A 23899-nucleotide genomic window follows, 5' to 3' on the forward strand; every position below is an offset into this window, starting at 1 on the left:
TTTTTTAACATTTAAAAATTTAGAAGTTAGAAACTTTACCAAAAACTTTTTAAACATAAAATGGTTTTGTAAATTGTTTTGACTTGTAAATTGTTTTGAAATCTTGTCAGTTTGATTCACGATTTACACGACATAACAAATATAAAATATGACATGAAATAAACAATAGAGCATGGACTGAATAAACACTCACCTTGATGTTGTGAACGGCGTCATGAACAATAACATTGACGGGCGTGCTTTCAGACTTGCCATCCATCTCACCATCGGAGTCTTCGTCGACTGGCCTCAAATTTGGAAGCCTTTTGTTCAATTTTGACAATATTAAAACTTTTTTGAGCATCTTAGCAACAACAAAAATTCAGTTAGCAGGATTTTCTGCATTGATTTTTAAAGGAAATGTTTCTCGTTGACAACAAAATGCAGGTCGTCATTAGAAGTTGTTGGCGTCGGGCTGAGTGCTTCTTTTTAATGTCAGGAACAAATAAGACAACAAACATCACAGTAATGTATACATGCATCTATTTATATGTAATACATATACAAAATGCGTGTATATTATACACACATACATGTATATCTACAGTACATCTATTCATATAAATAAGGTTTATTTATAGATACACGTATAAAGCATCTGCGATAAAGAATGCATTACTTCGACGTTCGCCCTTTCATAGTAGTAATTCACCAGCGAAACAATAGGACAGGCGTTGAACAAATTGCTTCTGATGAATGAATGTGGTGAATATATCTTTATAATGCATAAAGCTAATAACGTAAAATTGAAATGTAATAGACGCTTGACTTTCGGCGGATGACGATCATGAAGCTTGTCAGACCATTAGGCTAATTAGTAGTAATCGTCACTGTTTGGCTGGCCATCGATCCATCATACTGTTTCGTAATGCGTTTTATGTCAATGAGACTCAATACATTGAAGGAATGTATGCTTATTTATGCTCGGCAGGGTGAATCCTGCTCACTCCAGCTATCCCTTATTTGCTACGTTCATTTCTCTGTTATTAAGATTGACACTTTATATTAATTTTTTAATTGCGTTCGCTGATTGTTTAAAAACGTTCACTAAAACATATCAGATCAAGTATTTACAATTATACATGCATATAATATTATATAATAAATACATATTAGTGTTATAATAATATAATTAAAATTAATATAATTATTATTTCTCTTTTAATTAGTTTTCAGAAGTGCATCAACATACATAGAGACAGCGCATGTGAATGAGTGTGGATCCACGTAGGCATCACACAGATCGCTCTTGATGGGCAGAGATCCAGTTCGCATTTGAACCCGGTCATTGCAGCAGCAGGACCAGCTGCCTTAACTACTACTCCAATTTCCGCCGGTGATAAGAAAAATGTACGTTATTTATGGCCAGTGAATTAAAAGAAACAAATTTTTTTACATCCGTTTAATAATTTTTATATCGGTACAGTCAACTTCTGAAGTGGCAAACGAAGACATGCACACACGGCTTGAAAAATCGTGTTAACCAACGTGACTTCTAAAAACAGCCTACCTACCCTCTTATTAACAATTGATTTACCAATGCAGGTGAGCCAGTGAACACGCCGATAGACTGCGTATGAACACAGGAGTCCTGCCTATAGACCGCATCGACGATTCCATTTTGACTTTACCGAATGAGAATTATTATTTACAATAAATAACGTTATAAATAGCTCAGTACAGCATTGTATATGAATTCTACCGAATTGTTGCCATCAATATATAAACAAACCAATATACTATATACGTAAGTAAATCTTTTCAAAAGCAACGTTCAAAACGAAATGCTTCGTTTATCAATTTGATTTTCAGATTTTCATAAAAAAAATCGTTAAAGAAAAAAAGTAGAATGTAAATAACTAGGGTACAGCACTTGCAGAATGTTCAGATGAAAGAAAAGCGTATTTATCATCATGTAGAGCAGTTTACTCTTAGCTTGGTTGGTCGATTGGTTTGTTTATTGGCTGGTTAATTGGTTGGTTAATTGGTTGGTTAATTGGTTGACTGATTGGCTGGTTAATTGGTTGACTGATTGGCTTATTAATTGGTTGACTGATTGGCTGGTTAATTGGTTGACTGATTGGCTTATTAATTGGTTGACTGATTGGCTGATTAGCTGGTTGATCATTGATTAATTGGTTAACTTGTTGAATGATTGAATGATTGATTGATTGATTGATTGATCGATTGATTGATTGATTGATTGATTGATTGATTGATTGGTTGATTGATTGATTGATTGATTGATTGATTGATTGATTGATTGATTGATTGATTGATTGATTGATTGATTGATTGATTGATTGATTGATTGATTGATTGATTGATTGATTGATTGATTGATTGATTGATTGATTGATTGATTGATTGATTGATTGATTGATTGATTGATTGATTGATTGATTGATTGATTGATTGATTGATTGATTGATTGATTGATTGATTGATTGATTGATTGATTGATTGATTGATTGATTGATTGATTGATTGATTGATTGATTGATTGATTGATTGATTGGCTGACTTGCTGGTCAGCAGGTCAGCTGATTGGTTGTTTGGTTGGTTAGTTGATTGTTGGACACTTGTAGACCACATGATGTTTGAGCAGCTCTCCTTGTATTAATTAATGAATGAATGAGTGAGTGTTCTTCAGAATGCTCCAGACATAAGCCAACGCAAACAAATGAATAAAAAAAAACAAATAATTTAGAATAATTCGAGACAATAGGCGCTGAACAAATATCAAAATGATTTCGTTCATCACGATGATTATGTTTATCATGATGATTTTGTTCTTGGCTATAAGGTACGTAAAAAGCCATCTTGTAATTGAATTTCAGAAGTTGTATTTTCAAATTGTTCCAAAAATATCAAGTCACGAATTTAACAATAATATTCAGTTCCAGGTTATAATTATTAGTATATTCATTTTAATTATTATTGAAAATTTTCAATATTTTCCCTGAGGCATTTCAACTTTTGTTACTGTTAATAAGAGTTTAGATGTTGACGGTTATTCGTTATCAAGTAGGTACATGCGATCGAATGTTTGTATCTATGAAGCAACTTATTTCGCACGCACATGCTGGTCAATACAACCTGACAACAAAGCATTACATTCTGCTATTATTATTACACCGCATATTGCACAAGCGATGGATGTTCTTCCATTCCCACGTTTGGCTTGTCAACGTTAATATTCATCAATATCGCTATTTGGCTGTTTGTTGTTGTTTGATATTTTTGTGCATGCAAATTGAATATGCGATACTTTTTATTCAGTTATAACAGTGGCGAAAATTGTCAATAAATGGAATTGTCTCACCCCAAAAATGTTATACCATTTTTTATTTATGCGGTTATGTGGAAAATTGTCTTATAATGAAGTATGTATGTACAGTACATGATGAAGCAGAGCGAAAATAGCCATGGAAATATATGATGTTTGCTGATGCACGAAAACGTTTAAACGTTTATGAAAGTTTATGCTCCAGTTAAATGCTTTCCATTTTGGAATGTTGTTGTTGTTGCTGCTGTTGGAATGATGGAGTTGCACGCATGACCATTGAAACAAGTGAAACTTATGCTCGAATATTCTAAAATTACATTTTTAACATCTAACTCTAATTTTATAAAGATTTTTAACCTAAGTGCAGCTTTAATCAACTTTCGTTTTGTAAAAAATGTTGAATTAATGAAAACTTAACATACGTCCACAAAATTTAAGTTTGCTAAAAAAAGTTGTAAATATTTTGGGACAAGCAGCAAATTATTTCAATAATAACAAATTTTCACGTAATGTTAATTTAAAAAAATGTTAAATACAAATTATAAATATTAAGCAAATGAATTTTTGTGATAATTAGAAAATAGTTAAAATGTTAATCCTAGTTTTGCAATATCTTGCTAATATTTTTTTATAGATATTTAACTGATCGGCTGACAGCAGTTGAATGGTACTGAACAAACTGCAATGAAGAGTCGACGACATGGCGAACTGCACGTGCGGCACAAGATTCAACCGTGTAGAAAGAGGCATAACTCTTGAGGCCAGGGTTATTAATGTTTTCTCAAATGCATACATCCACGTTGAACAAATTATGAAAGAAGCCATAAAAGAAATTCGGCGGTGGTACTCCAAAGAACATGCTCGAAAATATTTGTTGAGATCTCCATTCAGAATAACAATAAAACATGCAAGCATGCAGACGTTGAAACTGCGTAATATCTCACAGTGCGTGCTCTTATTTACAATGGTTAGTGCGTGTGCGTGGCGTAGTAGGGTTTTCGTTTTTGTGATTGTTTGTGTAAGTGATGCGTATTGTACTGCATTTTTTAAAATTTGCGTTTCATCGCTGGACGTCGGCTACATGATTACAATTACGAATTGTCGTTCTGGAAAGCTTTAATAATCATTCTACTTTTTTCAATTCAAAATGAATTCAGTTGAAAATCAGTTAAATTGGAAATTAAATAGGGAAATAAATTTACACTTGAAATGATAATATACCAACATAATCCATCGTATACTTTTCGAAACAACCCGTCCAATGTTTTTAAACTGTTGACAGAGTCTTAAAAGGAGAGTATAATAAACAACTATATTGCACAAAAATTTGAAAACAAGGTAATTAATACATGCACAAAAACAAATTTTAAAATGATAAGCTCTGTGCTCCTTAATGAAAAAATGAGACTAAGACGTGTCGGGAGAGTTTGAAATGGAGTTCTGCAAAAAATTGTTGGGAATTGTTGGAAGGAGAAGGTGGGAAGAGAAGATAAACATCTGAAATAACATTAGAATGACTGCAGGACGTAAATGTTGAAGATTTCTTAAAAATATCATACACGTTCATAAGATGATTTCATTAATTATCAATTATTATAATCAAGTGAAACGAAGGGTTTTACTAAACTTGAATAGTTTTTTACATAATGACGTGAAATATATTAAAACACTGTAAACTTTGCGTTTAAAAGAAAGTACAAAGTGTTTTAATGATATGGTAAGGTAAATAGACGGCATTACCAATCATTTGTACATTATTTCTGCTGTTCTTCATCATTTCAAAATTAACATGCGGTGAACACTCAATCAAGTGAAGTTGTACGCAATTCTTTTTCTTCAACTAATCGTCCGTTAACCGAGTTTGTTTCTTCCTCTATTATAAACAAAAAGTAAAAAAAATTTTTCAGTCCCGACTATGTAATGTAGATACATTTTCACAAGTTGCGTTTGAGCAGTGCTTATAAGGATTACAAAGTAAATTGCATTCTCAAATGCACTTAACCAACTTCACATAAGCTTAATGTGTTTTATGTGTTGATCAGATTTATGTGTGTTTGTTTTCGTTAGTTGGTTTGCTTTGTTAATTTTATGTTATAAGCATGTCTCACATAACATCAGTGTATGTGTAGCTATTTGTTGTTGTTTGATTATTTTTGTCTTAAATTTTGGTCTTTAATTCTTCTGCGTTTTTTTAACGGAAAATTATTGCTTAATTCAATCATTAATCTATCTATGCTATTAGTGGCTTGCTTATCTCTTTCTTATCAATTTATCCCAGTTAAAATTTAAATATTTTCAGGTTTGATAATTTATCAAATGACCTTTATTTTAAAAGAATAAAGAAGGAAAAAAATCGTTCTTAAAATAACTTTGCCTAATGTTTCAAAACTACCACACAAAAATTAGTTATTTATACTATTTGACTACACACACGCGCACGCACACACACACACGCACACGTTCAGACTTGTTACGTTACTTTTAATTTTAGAAAAATTTAAAACTATTAATAACCTTGTTGTTTTTAAATCGTCTTCATCCTGAAATCATTCAACTGTTGGAGTCTATCCACCATGGATATATATATCCATGCTATCCACAAATCAATTTATCCATACATTCTTTATTTTGGACGTGAAATGTTGAAGCAAGACCTTACGTTACTATACAGATTGAGTTTTGTTATTTACAATCAACCAGAGGACCACATCGCTGCTGCTTTCAACTACCAATGCATCTTGAAAGCCATCAGCATGGGATATGACTTGGATGGTATAATTTTGATAGTTGAAGATGCTTTCATCCAAAGTGAACTTATTGAAGTACCGACTACAAACAACAAAATCAGGTCAATAGGTATTTTAGGCAATTTAAAATTGATGAAGCAGTGTTCGTCTCTTACTAATTACTCTGATACAGTGACGTGGATTTGGTGGGGCAAGTACCGTAGAGGTTTGTGCCGCATATTTTGCGATTGGAGCGAACTTGGCGAAACACATCCTGATTTGAAATTAGCTCTTGAAAATTACAAAATGTAACAAGAAGAGAAATATAGATGTATGGAAACACGGGGAAATCGCTTTCTCATCTCACAAATATTTCAAAAAAGCTTACAAATTTATTCACATGTTTCTAAAGCAATGCATCTTTTTAGAGGTTGTTATTCCAACAGTTTTACAAAGCAATAACATTGAATGAAAATGTTTTTCACTGGCTCGTGCACTTGGATTGGTCCGATTCAAATCACGCAACCATGTTCCACAAACAGTTCGCTCATCCAAAGAAACTTTTATACGTTTTTAATAAAAATATAGAATGCTTGAAGAGGTATTTTATTTGTCGTACGCCCTACATTCACTATCAAAAACAGAAGCTTTGCGTTCCTATTTGAACTACATGTTCTGTGGTTAAAATTTTAACCATTTATAAATAAAATTCATGTAAATATACTATTATTTTTGTACCATTCAATGTATAATTTTTCCACTTTTATATTTCTGGCTGGCCATACAAGTTCCTTAGAACTTCAACCTCTCCTTGCTAAATAAAATAATTTTGAATTTTGAACGTTCGATTGCAAATATTAAAGAAACTCCTCTAGACCGAGTCTACGGTAAGTCATTTGCGTGTTTGTTTTTATGTGTGTTGTCTTTTAAAAAATGCCGTTGAACGCTGTAAAAATTTAAATATATAATTATATATATTTAGATATGTTCAGTGGTCTATTTGTTGAATGTGAATCAAGCGCTTCATGATATTTTATACAGCACACTGTTAAGGTGAACAATTGTCTCCATGGCAACAGGTTAGAACTAAATTTACACACTTCTATCTGAAGCAACGTCAGCCGAAAACTTTCATTCATTGCGTGTTTTGTTATGATTAAATTTATAAATAAAAAAATTGAGATTCCTTTCATTAAATGTGTCTGCTTTTTACAGCAATTTTTTGCAATAACACAATACTAAATTTTTTAACTTTTTTTTATGTTTTAATTTAAAAATTTAATGAATGAATCAGAATAAATAATAGAATAGAAACTGTTTTAAATTTTAATTTATTTTTAAAATCATGAAAAATGTTTCCATCTATTACAAATTTATTGTTATTGTTTTTATTCATGCCATACGTTCATTAAACCATTATTTCTTATATCATAATAATACTTTTTAGGTCTAATTTTATGCCAAAAAAAATTGAAAATTGCTTTTCATCGTAAACTATTGAGGTTCCTGGCTTTTATTTAAAAATGTCTAAGAAAGGTAATTTTATTTTCATGTTTTTCTTCAAATTTGTTATAATTTAATCTCAAATTTACTCTTTAATTTGTTCCCAGACTATGTAGGTGTTCGTTACATAACTGAAGATCTTCTGAAGAAACTTGTTGGAACCATATCTTTAGAATACGTGACGACATTGAATTTGACATTAGCAAAGCCTGGAGGAAAATTCAAAGTATTCAACATTGTTTCATATTGTTTGCTCAAATATTTTACTTTTTTATATTTTGAACATGATATATAACGCTGATAGATAAAAATGTCAATAAAAGTGTGTATTTCATTGCAGTACATTGAAAACTTAGAAAAATTAAAACGTCTGGAAAATTTAAACCTCAGCAAAAATAATATTGAAAAAATTGATCGGCTGTCCCATCTGACTCGCTTAAAAGAACTAAACATTTCTGATAACTGTCTGACCAGAATAGAAAACCTTCAACCACTGACCAATCTACAAGTCTTGGACTTGTCTCACAACAAAATAAAAACTATTCCGTCCTGGCTACCTACAAAATTAATCCAGCTGAGAAGTTTCAACGTCGCCGAAAATAACATTGCTGATGTTAGTTGACATATATTTTTGTTTATTCTGAAAATTTTGTTATACAAATTTGTACGAAGTTTTAAAAATTGTTATCACAATTGTTACTTAATTTCAATATCTTTATTCAACGCGTAGAAAATCACTTGTCCATCATCCCTATTGAGCAGATGACAGAATTTGTGAAATTTCGTGATTCAATACACTTGACGACGTTGAAAGTGTCAGGCAACCCGTTCACAGACATATCGACGTATCGTCTCTTCTTGTTGTATCATCTGAGGACAGTTGAATGGCTGGATGGCTGCGAGGTCAGTGAGGATGAAAGGACGTCGTCTCAACAGAGATTCGGACAGGGTATCTACGTTCTAAATAAAATTCTATTATAAAAATTTTTTAATTTATAGATGGTTCGTGTGTAATTTTCATTTTTTTCAATTTTTTTAAATGTTTATTCAAAAAGTAATAAAAAGTAAAAATGTGAGGCTGTTGCTGAAAGAGGTTTATTGACGTGGCGATGTAAAAAAATTGAATTAATATAAGTACATGTATGCGTGATTTGTGATAATGCAGAAGAGATAGACAGACTCTCCACGTTAGTGTTGATGAAGGAGACTGAATGCCTCAACCTCACTGAATCTCAGAAGTTTGCACAACAAGATGCAGAACATAAAATGAAGAGACAAAAACTCATGGAAGATAAAATCAAAAAAATGGAGAATGAAATGAACGAAAGAGGCAAAGAGTTGGAAACGAAAAATAAATTGGTCTGTGTAATTAATATAACTACTCAAATTAAAAGTTTATTATAATTTAGCTGTAGCTGTTGTTTAATATTTTTTATTTCTATAGACCACTTCATAACGATATTAATTTGAAACTAAAAAAATCTAACTGAAATCCACTAAAAAATTTGAAAAATAAAATAAATGTCGATGAAAGAACTGACAATCAAACAGCTGACTAAACTTATGACCATCAGTTGAAACAGAAGACGAAAGAGTTGGCCAACGCCTGCAGGAAGCACTACGAATTGGAGCAGGAGCTAGCATTCTACAAGATCGACCACAAGTTTGATAGTCTTGCAAACCAACAGCAGCAGGATGGCTTCGTCACTCCAGCCACCGTTTGTTTTTGTAGATCAATACATTAGTTTTGTGGTTGACATTTTTAATTTTATTTGGTAGATGGCAGGGGAATGGTAAAGTTACAATTTTTTCAGTCTAGTTTAATAATTAATTTTAAGAAAATATTTGGTCGGGTAGTATTTTATTAACAAAGACTCAACAGAATCATATGGTCAATTTTTTAAAACTTGTATTAGATTTGAATGAATATGTTTATACTTATTTATTTGCACACACAACACGCATGCATTACACATTACATGATTAAATGATTGATAATGGTCATTGGCAAGCGAATGATGAACGACTATATACACTAGAGTACATCTGGATCGTCAGCGGTGGAAGAGAGTCCCTACATTGGGAAGGCCTTGTTCAAGAGCAACAACTTCGCTTTCGAGAAACATCTGCCAGCAAGGAAAGGAAGCTACCCGCAATATGGAAGTTTGAATGTAGTGAATCGCTTGGCTGATTACGAGGAGGTTGGTGGCGACGGTGGTGCGGCGAGGAAGATGCCAATGTCCAAGAAGAGGAGCTCAAGTTACAACAGCGGACTGGATAACAAAAAAGATGAGACATTGTTTGGAGATTACCGTCAGCGAGATGTTAACAATGATGATACGGAAGGTTGTAAATTTGATGATGATGATGCTGATGAGGAGGAAGAGGAAGAAGATGATGATGGGAATGGGGGCTTCAAGAATGATGCAGGCAGTCCAAATGAAGCGTGGCAACCAGAAATTAATAAGATGGATGTGGACCATGAAGTTGTTTTTGGAAGAAAAGACGGAATTACGAATATGCATAAATTAAATAGTGCACGTGACAACTCTCTTGTAAGGAGAAGAAGTGATTTGGGTTTTCAAGGCAAGCGTCAACATTATGATGATTGTTTAAATTATGAGAGCGTTGATGGTTTTAACGTCTGCGATTTCAATGAATCGTATCCAAATAATAGTATGGAATTTTATATAAATGAACGTAACAGCGTTGTGAAGCATAGCAATGTAATGGAAGCAAAGTCACTGGAGAATTTTGAAATTATGAGTGATGGATGGCCGCATTCCCAGATTGTTCAGAACGACATTCCACTCAGTGATCGTCAGGATGTTTGTGAAAAATCAACCAGTTTATCTAATGTTCTGCACGAAGCATCGACGAGTGATGATGGGTTTGTAAAGAAAAAAGGTTTAAAAAAAATGGAAAGTGAGGATGAAATTGATGTTGAAATTAGAAATGAACCAACAGTTATGACGACATCGAGTTATAAAAATATTGCGACATCCATCAACGAACGTTGGAGCGTTGGTGATGCACTTGGAGAAGAAAATGATTCTAAGAAATGTGGCGGGAGAGAGGAACTCAATGTTGCTGAACATGGCATGCAAATGCACTATCTACATGGTTATCATAAAGATAAATCAGCTCAACTTCAACCGCTTGGAACAGCGGGCGATAGCCACAAACAACGTTTCGATGTTGAGAAACGTTTAAATGTCAAAGACCAACATTTTGTGAAAAATGAAGTTGATGGCGCTGTAATAAATGACAGCCTAACTTCTGTTTATGACGAGGTTCACGAATTGATTAAGTTCAGTGCACTCGAGAATGTTGAAGGGCAACAAAGATTAAAAACATTCAGTATGAACAAACTTTCAAAACTTTATGAAAAAAAGAACGTGTTAGATGAAGAAAATATGAAGACTGTCGACAGCCGCACATGTGAGGAAGTCAAAATGAAAGTTGCCAAAACAGGCAATGCAATTTATCCACGTTCAACGTCAACAATTAGAAATGGTGATGGTTTGAATACGGATAGGTTTAGTGGAAGAAATGGTATGAGTGGAATGAATTTAAATAAATTGAAACATGGCAAAGATAATAAAGAGGAGGGGGCGTTGATGGACGTTTCTTTTGCCGAAAGTGCAACATCCAACGATCGCTTGGACATCAAATTCCTGCTGCCCACCACAAGTTGGTGCTAATTAATATTCACTAACCTTACTTTGCCAAATTTTCTCCAATTGGGAAAATTGGAAATGTTACATTTTGCAATTTACGATGAATGAACATTCAGTTTACGATTTGTAATTATTTTTTTTGTTACAACTTGATGGAAGATTGTGAGAAGGAAGAAGAATGCGAAACAGCAGGCACTGGTCTTCACAACGCCGATGACGTAACTGATGCGAATCCAGCCGAAGTAATTTTTGAAAAATTTTTGAATGTTGGGTGACTCTAAAAAATTAATAATAAAACTTCATTTTCACTCCGGTTATCGAAAACTTTAAATAAAACAATAGGTTCACTGAACTGAACATGGATTTACGTTGTCTTGTGTGGAGGACTTGAAATTTCACTTTCATTGACAGTTTAAAAAATGTTTAATTGCGACAATTTAAACATAAAAACAAAAAATTTGTAATCAAGAACTTATTATTAAAATTTCAATTTAAACAGCACAAACATGACTCATGGGCTAATCAGTGCGACAATGAAGAGCGCTTTGTTCAGCATGACAAACCGGGCAACAAACTTTCAAGAAAAACGTCCCGGTTCAGTGGTGAGAGGTTGAACAATCTGAAAGCTGATGAGTCAGCAAACGTGGATCGCAAGGATAATGATGATAAAGTCTTTACGAAGAAAAACGGTACAGATGTATTTCAGTCCCATTCAACCACTGATAATAATCCTGGCTTGTTCGGTAACTTTTAAGATTAATTTGGTTTAATACATTTTATTAAAATTTCAATAAAAGTAAAAAATAATTTTGAATTTCTTAATTAAAGATATTGTTGTAATTATCCTGAACAATTTATATTTTTGGTTAAGTTTGTTTTTTACGATACAAATTTTCCAAACCATTAACATTCAAAAGCTCAAGTTGAAAATCCTCACTTCGTTAAAGTTGCTTCGGGGAGCCGGAACATGATGGTAAACAAGTTTTATTCGTATGGCACATCTTTGTTGTAGAAACCTTTAAACAATTTATTTAATTACTGCCGTAAATTACGTGGATGCATTCGCAATGCAGAATTTGTTGAAAATGAAAGTGTTGGAACAAGAAAACAAGTTAAGAAAAATGTCATCACGCTTGAACCTGAAACTTCCTTCCAGAGAAAAAGAAAAAATGAATTGGATCATGATGCTCACCAACTTGCAGGTGATGATTTTATTATAACTTAGCAGTTACGAAACGCTTCAAGTGCAATCATAATAGCTAATCATTTCGTCAGGCATTTGTTTGTACCTTCTGGAACAAAATTTCAAGTTAAATAGTGTTAGATTATTGCAAAAAGAATTAGAACCCGGTCACTACTCAATGATTTGCAAACGATAGTTTATATTTCGTAATAAATTTAAATTATTTGTTATTAAACAAATTTGTTTCAGGAAGAAAATTCATTGCTAAAAAACGAAGTCAGGTCATTGTTGGAACGAAAAGTTGCAGGGAATGTCATTGATAGCCAGCACAGAGCGAGATTATTCACTCTTTTGAAATCACTTACTGAAGTCAGTTGCAATTTAAATTGCATAACAATTTTAAAATTAAATTTCATACAGTTTATTTTTGACTTAGTTTTATTTGTTTTCATTATAATATTTTGCCGTAATTATTAAAATGAGAATGACATAAAATCATAAAGACAAAAATTATTTTTGAACCAAAGGATGAAAGGCAAGTTCCAAACACTTTCGCTGACACATCTCTCCCCACCAACATAAAAGCAAACGATGACGTTGGAGATTCGAATCGACGGAAGCCTCAAGAATCAGACCAGAAGAGCAATGGATATCGACCAAAACACCCTCACCCTGTTTATTTCAAAGATAACTTTTCCAAAGATGCAAATGTTATTCACGGAGATGATGATGTCGAAGCATTATTCAATAGTTTAAATGACAGCTTAAAAGAAGAGATTGATATTTTGAAAGACTTTTTAAATAGGAAACACGGAAAAGATAAAAAGAATGTAATTGATCTGTTTATATTGATGATGCTTAAAAAAATTTAACAACACTCAAAATTTGCTCGCAGGTAAATGATGATCCCAATGACTCTATCAGCAGAAAGTTCTATAGCAGAAGAGATACCTCAGTTAACACTTCTGGCGATTACAGTCTTTCCAAAAGAGATGAGAATGTTGCGGACCGGCAGAAAGAAAACGCCCATTTCTTCTCGAAAGAGAATGAATTGTTTAAAAAATTGAACGAAAGAGTTGATGACATTCAGAAAATGTTGCACCATTTCAGCAGTTCTGGCTTGAATCAGGCAAGATTATTTCATCCATGCATTTTAAATTGCTGAACGCATCTGATTGTTCAATTGGGTATTTGTTGTAATGTTTATGCTCAGATTTTTATTTCAGTTCGACCAATTAAAAGTCGTTGTGAATCTTTTGAGAAAAGTTTTGCAAAAGTATGAAATGTTGAGACCTTCTGAAAGAAATAATGAAAAGGAACAGCCATCTAATAAGCAGCCTGGTGTATTTGTTGTTGAGGATGAGAGGAAAGATGCATTGAATGAATTGAAGGACCTCATCGAAGAAATAAATTATATAAAAAGTTTGCATGGTCAATACGATGGCTTAAAAAAAGAAGAAGGTTTTTAACGAGTTTTAACATATATCTTTTGTTGTCGAATTTTTTGTTTCTTCAAAATGATTCAAAATGTCTACATGTACGTGTGGTTCAAGAGTGAAAATATTTTTGGAAAGATTAAATTTGGGTTATTTATAATTTTATATAAATGTATTAAACTTGGAAAATGTGAATTTAAAAAATTGAATTCAATTTAAAACATTTAACTGAAAGTTAAATTTGACACAATCTTTTGTTTAACATTTCAATATTTGTTCCGACTGCAGACGAAGAAATAACATTTTTGAGAGAACTTCTGAGCAAACTGGATCAACAAGATCTGACGATCGGAAATTTAATAAAGCTCTTGTCTCAATCTGCATGTAAGAATTCTTTTCATGACAACATTCATTGTTTGCATAATTATAAAAATGATATTTTTTTTTGTTTTAGCTGATTTTAGAAGATCGTTAATTAGTAAAAACTATTGTCATCTCTTCAGATGTAAAAAATATCATACAAAGATTTGACCTTTTTGATAGTTTGCATTCCATTTCTGGGAATTATAAACATTATGATTAATGAAATTTAATTATAATAAATTTTGCCATCTTTGATACATTAAATGACAGCAGTTGTTGATGAATTGGACTACAAGAAAACTCCCATCATTTCAAAAGAGAGCACACCACTTCTTGATGATCACTTCACATTCAGATACCCAGTAAACAAACAAACAACCAACGACATGCAACCTGGTGGTTATGTTCTTGAAAAAGAACCAACATTTTCAAACAGCCCCCAAGTTCGTTCAGGCAAACCGTCTTTGCACAAAAATAAAAATCAACATTTTTATCCGGTCGAAAATTCTAAAATTGATGGGCCGATGTTTTCAAAAAAACTTTCTTGTAATGAAAAACATTCTGGCCAACAAAATTTTTACAAAGATTACAGCAAAGATACAAATTATTTGAAATTTGATCCGAAAAACCGTCATTATCTTCTACTGGATGAACCAGACCAACAACAACTAAACCAACACCAACCATACAACCAACAACTCCGCAACCAACAACCACACAACCAACAACCACACAACCAACAACAACTACATAATCATCAACCACATCCGTTTCAATATCATCATCAGCAACAACCACGTCAGCAGCAACCACATCAGCAGCAACCACATCAGCAGCAACCACACCACCAACAATCACATCACCAACAACCAAAGCTGCGACAGTTCCAACCAAACGAGCCACAAATATATCAAAATCATCAGCCACATCAATTTCAACATTATTATCAACCACAGCGTTTTCAATCATATCTAACTGATCCAATGTATGGAAAGGCATATCTGGAAAATCGTAATCATGACCCATCTGCCAATCAAATTTCATTTCCGCCGCAGCAGCCACAACGACTACAACCACATCCAGCTCCAACTTTTTCCGCAGCATCTTACGATGTTCCTCAAGTTGTTTATGAACAATCATCAAACAATCCTCATTTGGGTTCTGTAGAAAACGGCGACATCGATGTTAATGTTCCACATTTGCCAAATGTAATTTATAGGAAAAGTTAGTGAGATTTGCAAATGATTTATTTGATTTGGTTTAATTAATATTTTCGAGTTAGCTTAGACGTTAGAAGTGCCAGTTATGTATCTTGCTTCGTTAGTATTGCGTGGTGACCTGGTTCAAAAGCTCTCTGTTCGAAAGTTAAAGACTCTCACATATCTTGTACGTACGATGCGGTGTTTGCGTTTACTTAACATAGCAAATGTGCATGCATTTCTCGTAGTCCGGATGTCACAGCCGTTGTGCTGCGAACGTTTTGTTGCTACTAATTTTTATACGAAAATTTTTCATTAAGAATTTTAGCTTAACATTAGTTGAGCTAATTTACTCCGTGATTGATATGTCTATTAAGTATTAAATTTTTGTTCATAAATTTTAAACGAAGATGTGCCAATTGAACCTGCAAGCAAGTTCTGCAACATTCCTCACCATCAATACCTGGTTTAGTTTTTTCCATTTCATACTGCTTAAAAATTAAAAATTTGATCTCGTTCACTTAAATATATACTTTCCAGGAGAGAATAAACGCCAAATTGAAACAGCAAAACAAACAGTTAAAAGATAAATTGAGAAAGGTAATTCAACTCTTCCGAACTCTTCCAATTTACTTTTTTAATGTTTATTTATTGCAGCAATTAATTTTTTATAGTTTTCTTAAACATCATGCAGTATCTTTTAGCTGAAAATCGCTATCCTGTGTTGCTTTGATTTGTGTAATTTGTTTATTTTTTCATCTACTTAATTATAACCGACATATTACAACAAAACTTTCTCAGCAGAAACACCGCAAAATGTTTGAAGACGACGGTGAAATTGTAAGTGAGGATGATGTCAGCGATACCTCACTCTCTAGCACAGTTGGCAACATGAAACATTGGAGATCTCAACTGAAGGTTGTACGACGATTCGTCGTCATGTTGTTTTAACAGAATATATCAACATTATTAATGTTGAGTTTGTTATTTAAATGCTCAATAAAATAACATTAAATTAAAAATCTAGTTTGATACCTCTTTATATGTTTTTCAAAAGTAATATTTTTATTTGAAACAAATATTTATTAACTTGTCAGAATCGAAGATCAAATTTGGATGGCTTAGACTTGGCCTTATCGAAAACCAATAAAAAACTCCTGAACAAAATTGAAGAAGTTATTTCAGAAAAAGATGGAAATCTAAAAAATGAGATTGATCAAATTTTGTTAGGCTTTTTTCTATTTGAGTATATATTTTCCATCTAACATTTTTTAAACATGCAACATTTTAGAAAGACGCTACAAAGAATGAACGCCTTTCCACATGCAAATAAGATCAGTCCCGATGCATACGCTCCCTCTCCGTTCGCCACCAACAACCTCAACGCTTACCTGTCAGGCGAGATAGAATGGATCAACAAAATGAAACAAATATTCAATGAAGATGTCATGAACAACGAAAAAGTTTTAATGAAACGAAGACAAGACCTGCTAAATATTGAAAAGGATTTAGCTTCCAGCGACAAAAAACTAAAAAAGTTGACTTTAAAAGTAACTCAACTGCTTTATTTTATAATTTTTGATTGAAAAATTTTAAAGACGTTAAAATTAATAAAAAGTATTTTGTTAACAGCAACGATGACAAAATCAAAAATTTAGTTATACTTTTTAAACATAGTTGTAGCGTTTCTAACGACGTTTTAAAAATCATTCCATTTAAATTTCTCTTCAATTGACTTACATTTGGTTTTTTGGTTGTTGGCTTGTTAGTTTTTCCCTACTCAAACATTTAAACCAATCTAAGAGGCATTATACCGTTGTTTCATCTTTCTTCATTGTTCGCTTCTATTTCTATCTCTTTTTTTAATATTTTTGTTTTATTTCAGTTGATTTCAACAGTTTCATTTTAGTTGCTTTTGATTTAGTTTCATTTCTTTCTAGCACCGTGAGGATATGATATATACAGCTGACAAAACTTGAGTTTTAAATCGCTAGATGAGATGAGGTGTATTAAATTATTTTCACGCACGCTGCTCATTTGCTTCTTCTCAGATTATCAACCTAGAGATTGTTGTAACTATAACTAAATAAACATTATTTAGTGAAAAACTTTATTAACTGATACTTTATTTATTACTGAACAAAATTTAACTCCTTTTATTTTTTATTACAAAGTTGCAAAATGTGAACCAGGATTACAAAACTCGTTTAAACGAAATTGAAAAGTTGAAAATACAGCACGAGGAATTATTTGATGAAATAAATAAGAAGAAGCAGATGCATGTGACATTGGACAAGCAAGCTGAAGATATGAAGATTGAATTGAATTCACTTGAGAAAATGAAGAAAGACGTGGAAGGCATCATTCGTAACAGAGATGAACAGTTCAAAGAGCAGCAAGTTCAGATTGATTTCTATAAAAGACAGTGAGTTTTTCGGAAAGTTTAATTTTTAAAATGGTGAACAGTATTTGAACAACCAACCTTCAGCTTGGAAAGCATGCAGCAGATGTTAGCAAACAACCCACCCCCTGCACTACTACCATCATCTTTACCTCACGAAAGACTGAAACAAGCTGAAATGGTTAATGGATCATTATTCATTCTTTGTTGTCGACACTATTTTATGTATTATTTTATTGTATTATATTTTGTATGTTATACACTATTCTTATTCTTATTAAATTTTTATGGTTAAGTAACAAATTTTAGAATTGTTTAAATTTTTAATAAATGACTTTAATTTGAAAATTGTAAATAAAGTTGCAAGTTCAAATTTGTTGAACGGTTTCAAGATTCAATTAGAACAATTCAGCTTTAATATTAGCCTTCTTACAATCGGTCTTAACATTCCTTAGCCAGATTTTTTAAAGCTAGCTTAATTAATGGCTCAATGTTTAAAAAGAGAATACACACGAAATCAATATTACTATTTAGTATATATTTTTTACCCTTATTTTTATAAATTTTGCCAATGTTAGATATATGAAAAAGAACTTGTTGAGAAACAAGAGCAACTGAATGAGTTGTTGACGCTCATCGAAAAACAACAAACAGGCTATAACGACATAAGCATGAAAATGACAAAAATTTCGGAAGAAAAAAAAACTATTATTCAAGTAAATGTTGTTTGAATTTCTCAATGTTTCTCATTGTTTGTACTACTTTTTGAATTGATATACTATGAACTATGTTTATTACATTTATTAACATCAATTTTTAACATTTAGGAATTCTTGAACTTTAGCTTGTTCAGTAAGAATTTGTGAAATTAGTGAAAATTTTATTTTTATTTGTTTTTATTTAGGAAACTGAGGATAAAATAAAAATATTGAAAGAAGAGGAAACGCAGTTGATGTCTGAGGTGGCAAACAAGAAGGAACAATTTCAAAATGTAAGTCTGGCTAATCCCGTAATGAACATACGAATACTGAATTTATTACTTTTTGTCATTTGTGTTTAACTATCATCGTTAGAAATGTTTGCTGTTGTTAATTAAGTCATTCGTTATTTTTAACATATCTCGTAGGCCAAATTATGTAAACTAATTGTTTTTCTTAAAAATTCAGCTCCTCAAAGAACTGTCGGATAAAGAGAACGATATAAAAAGTCAGAAAAACGAGTTGAAAATGAACGAAGGAAGGTTGGCCGAAAAGCAAAAATTGCTGGAAGCGTTGGAGCAGGAATCCAAGTGGAAGTCTGCTGAAAATCTGAAGTTCGATGCCATCATTGCCGAAAAGAAAGAGATAATTGAAGGAATTAATGAGAATATAAACATGCTGAAAAGTATTGTTGCCAACACTGATGAAACTGCTAAACAAGTTAGTCCATCGCATTATTAATAGATTTGTAAATTACAATAATTTAATCACAATTCTAAATGTTTTATTTTAGAAAAAAGAAGAATTAGAACAATTGAGTGAGAAAGTTTCAGAGAAAAGTGAAGCACTGCGGAGAATAGCATCGGACATCGAGTCAGGACATACAGAAATGAGACGGATGCACGATTCCAAAGAGCAATTAGAACGAGAGATTTCAAACTTCAGGATTTCAAAAACGGCGACGGAGAAGGAGATTGATGATCTGAAAACAACCAATGACCAACTTGCCAAGTCTGTTTTTTCTTTTTTTTCTCTGTTCATTTCTAATCAACCAATTGCCTTAAAACAATTTTTTATCATGAACATTTTTTGAATTTTATACAATTTTCGTACAATTGAAAACTTTTTATTTATTCCTAAACTCGTTTCATACCAAGTTTACCACTATACAATTTTTTTTACTTTTTTTACCATTCGCTACATTCTTTCATTCCGAGTAAGAAAATAATTAATGAATTGAAAAATTGTTGATTTGTCGGTCAGTTAGTTGCTTGCTGAATGGGTGATCATTTGTTCGTTTGGTCAATGTATTGGAACGGTGATGTTCAATCGATACTTCGGCTGAAAATTTTGTTGATGATTCATCTATCGATTAAATGATGTATTTTTAAAAATCTGGTTTCACTCATTTGTTTCAATCTTTAATCTTTTAAAAGTTTAAATCAGAAAAATACTTAAACAAATTATTTAAAAAAGATGTAAAAAAATTTAACACATGTCAAACTAATAATTAAAATAAACATTTAAAGCTACTTACTTGTCTGATAAAATTGATAATGAAATTATTTTCATTGATTAATTCAGTTTTATAAATTATTATCTTAGTGCATTTGTCTAAACATGCAACTGTTTGCCGGTACGGTTACATTTCATTACCTCAGTAGCATTTGCATCGTTTATTTTCCCCATTTGTATGGCTTTCTTAACTGGAAGCTTGTAATCTTAATTTGCAAAAGACGCGAAGATTGTATATGATCAAATACAACGTTCTACATTGAAAATACGTGATGAGAAGACGTCTGGCATTATATTTATAATATTCTGTCTAACAAACCAAATTTTGATACTGACTCGTAATATTTTTTTATTTTTCTTCGTTTTTAAACAGCTACTCCTGTTATTACCTATCAGTCTATATCTTTGTACTTTTTATTGATGATGAACATTTTTTCAAATTTAAAAAAAATTCAGACCAAATTTATCGCATAATTAAACAATTTAAACATCAATTAAAGCAACCTTAATAGAAGGTGACATAGGCCAGGCAGGCACCAGCCAGCCAACAAACTCATCGCAAGCAGTGAACCGCGCGGTAGGTTCTTCCACAATTCACGTCAACTTTGCAGGAAATTATTATCAAACTCTATCAATTCTCTTTATTTAATTTGATAGTTCATTGGCTCGTATCTTGAGTGGAAGAAAAATTTATGACTTGTGTAGTGTATGTCTTTATTGTTATCATTGCTCTGCTATCATCTTCACTATCATATTCTTCCCATCATCATTTGATTGCAAGCAATCTCACCATCATCACAAACAACTGATAGCAAATAATGACACTATCACTATCCACAGATCGAAGGAGATGTTGGAAATGAACGTGTACAAAGTGGAAGACGTGCTGCGGGTGATGTATGAGGAGGTTGGGAAGATGGAAGTGGTCGTGAAGGAGCAACAACACGTCAACAAACAACTCGAAGAACAATTTCAAGCCCTCCAGAAACAAATCCAAGGTCCTTTTTTCCGTTTACGATTGGTTTCATCTTGTTCATTCGAGTGTCATGTTGATACATTCGATAATTGGTTTCATCTTGTTCATTCGAGTGTCATGTTGATACATTCGATAATTGGTTTCATCTTGTTCATGTTGAAATTGATACATTCGATGAATCTTTTCATGTCATTTTAAGATTAAATTGATGTTTACGGCTGATTAATAAAAATAAATAAGCAAGAAAATAAGGTGCCTGTAGAGTTTATCGTCTAATAAAATAAGTAATTACAGAAGATATTGTCCAAGCGATGGAAAACTTTGATGAAACGTTGCGATAACAGCAATAAAAATATTAATGCACTCCTGGAGCTGGATCATTTTGTATGTTCGTGTCAAGCCTGGAGTCAATGTTTGCAGTTGAAAAAAATGATTGCGAAATAGTCGCGTAAAGAGATACGTCGTTGATGACGTCACGTACATCGAAGGAACGCTCATATATTTTTTTATTCATATGCTGAAGATCTTTTTCCGCAACCAAAATATTAAATGAATTTTTTATTGTTGTTTTTACCTCTTGAAGATGGCAAAGTGGAGTTAGTGAGTGTGGATGTGGCACTGAAGGAATCTAAAACGAAGCTGAACATCCTACAAGAGGTAAACATTAGGAGTCCGACTCATTATTTCTCCTACCGTTTATCCACATTTGCTCCTAATGTGGTCTAATAAGAGGCAGTTTATATTAATTTATTTTGTATTGTTTTGTAAGGTTTTGCATCATCGTGTGAGTATTTTAACTTTAATAATCTTTGTTGTTTTGTTATTTTTTATCACCATTGTTGGCGTTTTTGTTTGTTCAAAATTTTTTAAAAATCTGCTGATATTACAACAAAAATAAATGTTGAATTTTATGAAAAGTTCTCAAAAATGTTTTTTCACATTTGATTTAAATCCGGTCATGGATTGTAAGCACTTGATAGCCTCGCGCATTTTATTCTTACATCTAATCATTTCCACCTCCAACCTCTCGAATAATCAAACAGCACTGATGTTGAATGCGTGACCACATTCTGTGCCCATGAACAAATCAGCCTTGTTTTAAATAATTTTTTAGTGTTTTATTTTATTTTCATTTCAATTTAATAACTTTAAAACGTTCTTTTATTTATTTTGAAAAATATTCCACTTTGTTTTTCGTATTGACGTTTTGCCGTGTTTCAGAACGTGGACACGATCAGAGTGAAGAAGCAGGAATGTGAGGATGGGCTGAAGGAAGCTCTCCTCCAACTGGACGCAATCATCAAGGTTCGTCGCTGGTGGTTCCACACCTACAAATGAAAAAAGAACCTTTTTATTTCATTTGCATGTCTTCATCACAGTGGCCCATAAATAAATTAATTATTTTTTTTATGCCGCGTCTGCATCCAATTGTCAGGGTAGCCGTGTGGAAATATTTTCCCTTGTTGCTGGCCGTCTGTCTGTCTGTCTGTCGTGACCGGATGTGAGGGATGAATGGACAAATAGATGGATGAATGGATGGATTTATAAATAGATCAATGGATAGTTAAATAAATGGATGGGCGGGTGGATGGTTTGAAAGATGGATAAGTGGATAGATGAAGAGATAAATATATGGTCAGATAGATGGATGAATGAATGAATGGATTGAATAAATGAATGATTGGATGGATAGATGTGGATAAAAGAAAATTGAGTGAAAGTAAATTTATGGATGTGTTCGCGTTTGTTGTCTTCCTGGTAACTTCAATGAATCTTAATGACTTTTAGATGGTAACATACATGCGAACCTCAGTTCAGTGCTATGCAGTTTTTTACTTTAAGTGTGCTGCTGCTGCTGCTGCTTGTGGTGGTGGTGATGACTATAGTGATGATGATGATGATGATGTTGTTATCCATCATGATTATGATGATGGTGGTGGTGGTGATGATGATATGACGACGACGATGATGATGATTATGATGTGAAAATGTGTTGAACTAATTGTTCAGAGGGACATATATTAACAACCAACTAATTAAATAATGCCGGTATATTTAAAATGAATTGAAAAATATTTTTCCTTATTTAAATGTCATTTAATTTTCCCTTTGCCTACCGAGATTTAAAATTTTCTTTCTTTTCTAATTTTAGAAATTCGAAGATAAATCATGTGAAATGGCAAACATTGATAAATTGCTGGTGGCCAGAAAGCAAGAAGTGAACGATGTTGAAGTGAAGTTGAAAGAATTTCAAGTGATTCATTAGAACATTTCAGTTCATCGTTAGAATATCTATTCTAACAAATTCATTTTATTCCATCTAATTTCTTTTTCGTTCCGACATTTTTGAATTTGTTTACGAAATTTTTAGCGCTTAAGGGAAATAACTTTTTTTGCGCACTGCTTGTTGAACTGTCAAAAGCAGAAATTTCATCGCTATTTCATTCACGCACCACCCACAACTAAATCCCGCGCTTCTGACAAACAAAATTTTTAAATTTATACACACAGACATACACACGCACACACGTACATACACACACACACATCATTTTTAACCAAAAACTCCACTCCAATGTACAACCCAACATCATAATTTAATACAATCTTTGCTACTGGGATAGAAATCATTACAGAGCACGGCGTTACACAGCATTTCATTGCCATTCACCTCATTAAAAATTTGTTACACTTCTACGGTGAGCAGGATGAAGCAAATACGTATGCCTTCAACAGTGAGACCTTCAGACAAATGAAGAATAAGATCGAAACTTTGGGTAATTTTTTCAAATCTCATGTTGCCTCGGTTTTTTTGTTCTTTTAGAACGTCTCATTCATTCATTCATTCGTTCGTTCGTTCGTTTGTTCATTCATTCGTTCGTTCGTTCGTT

General features: G+C 32.6%; 2 protein-coding genes across 2 annotated transcripts; both read left to right on the forward strand.

Annotated features, from left to right (window-relative positions):
- Window positions 1-5967: 5967 nt before the first annotated feature.
- Window positions 5968-6366, forward strand: HELRODRAFT_168244 (hypothetical protein; the record flags this gene model as incomplete). The annotated part of the gene is made up of 1 exon (XM_009014128.1): window positions 5968-6366. One exon carries the CDS (start codon window positions 5968-5970, stop codon window positions 6364-6366), a length of 399 nt encoding a protein of 132 aa, XP_009012376.1.
- Window positions 6367-7666: 1300 nt separating this feature from the next.
- Window positions 7667-8538, forward strand: HELRODRAFT_73717 (hypothetical protein; the record flags this gene model as incomplete). Its single annotated transcript, XM_009014129.1, has 3 exons — window positions 7667-7783; window positions 7898-8170; window positions 8320-8538. Coding segments are annotated over 3 exons (609 nt in total), but the record flags the coding sequence as incomplete, so codon positions are not given.
- Between the last annotated feature and the right edge of the window lie 15361 nt (window positions 8539-23899).

Source organism: Helobdella robusta, assembly GCF_000326865.2.
Source record: "Helobdella robusta unplaced genomic scaffold HELROscaffold_13, whole genome shotgun sequence".
In the NCBI taxonomy this organism is placed as follows: domain Eukaryota; kingdom Metazoa; phylum Annelida; class Clitellata; order Rhynchobdellida; family Glossiphoniidae; genus Helobdella; species Helobdella robusta.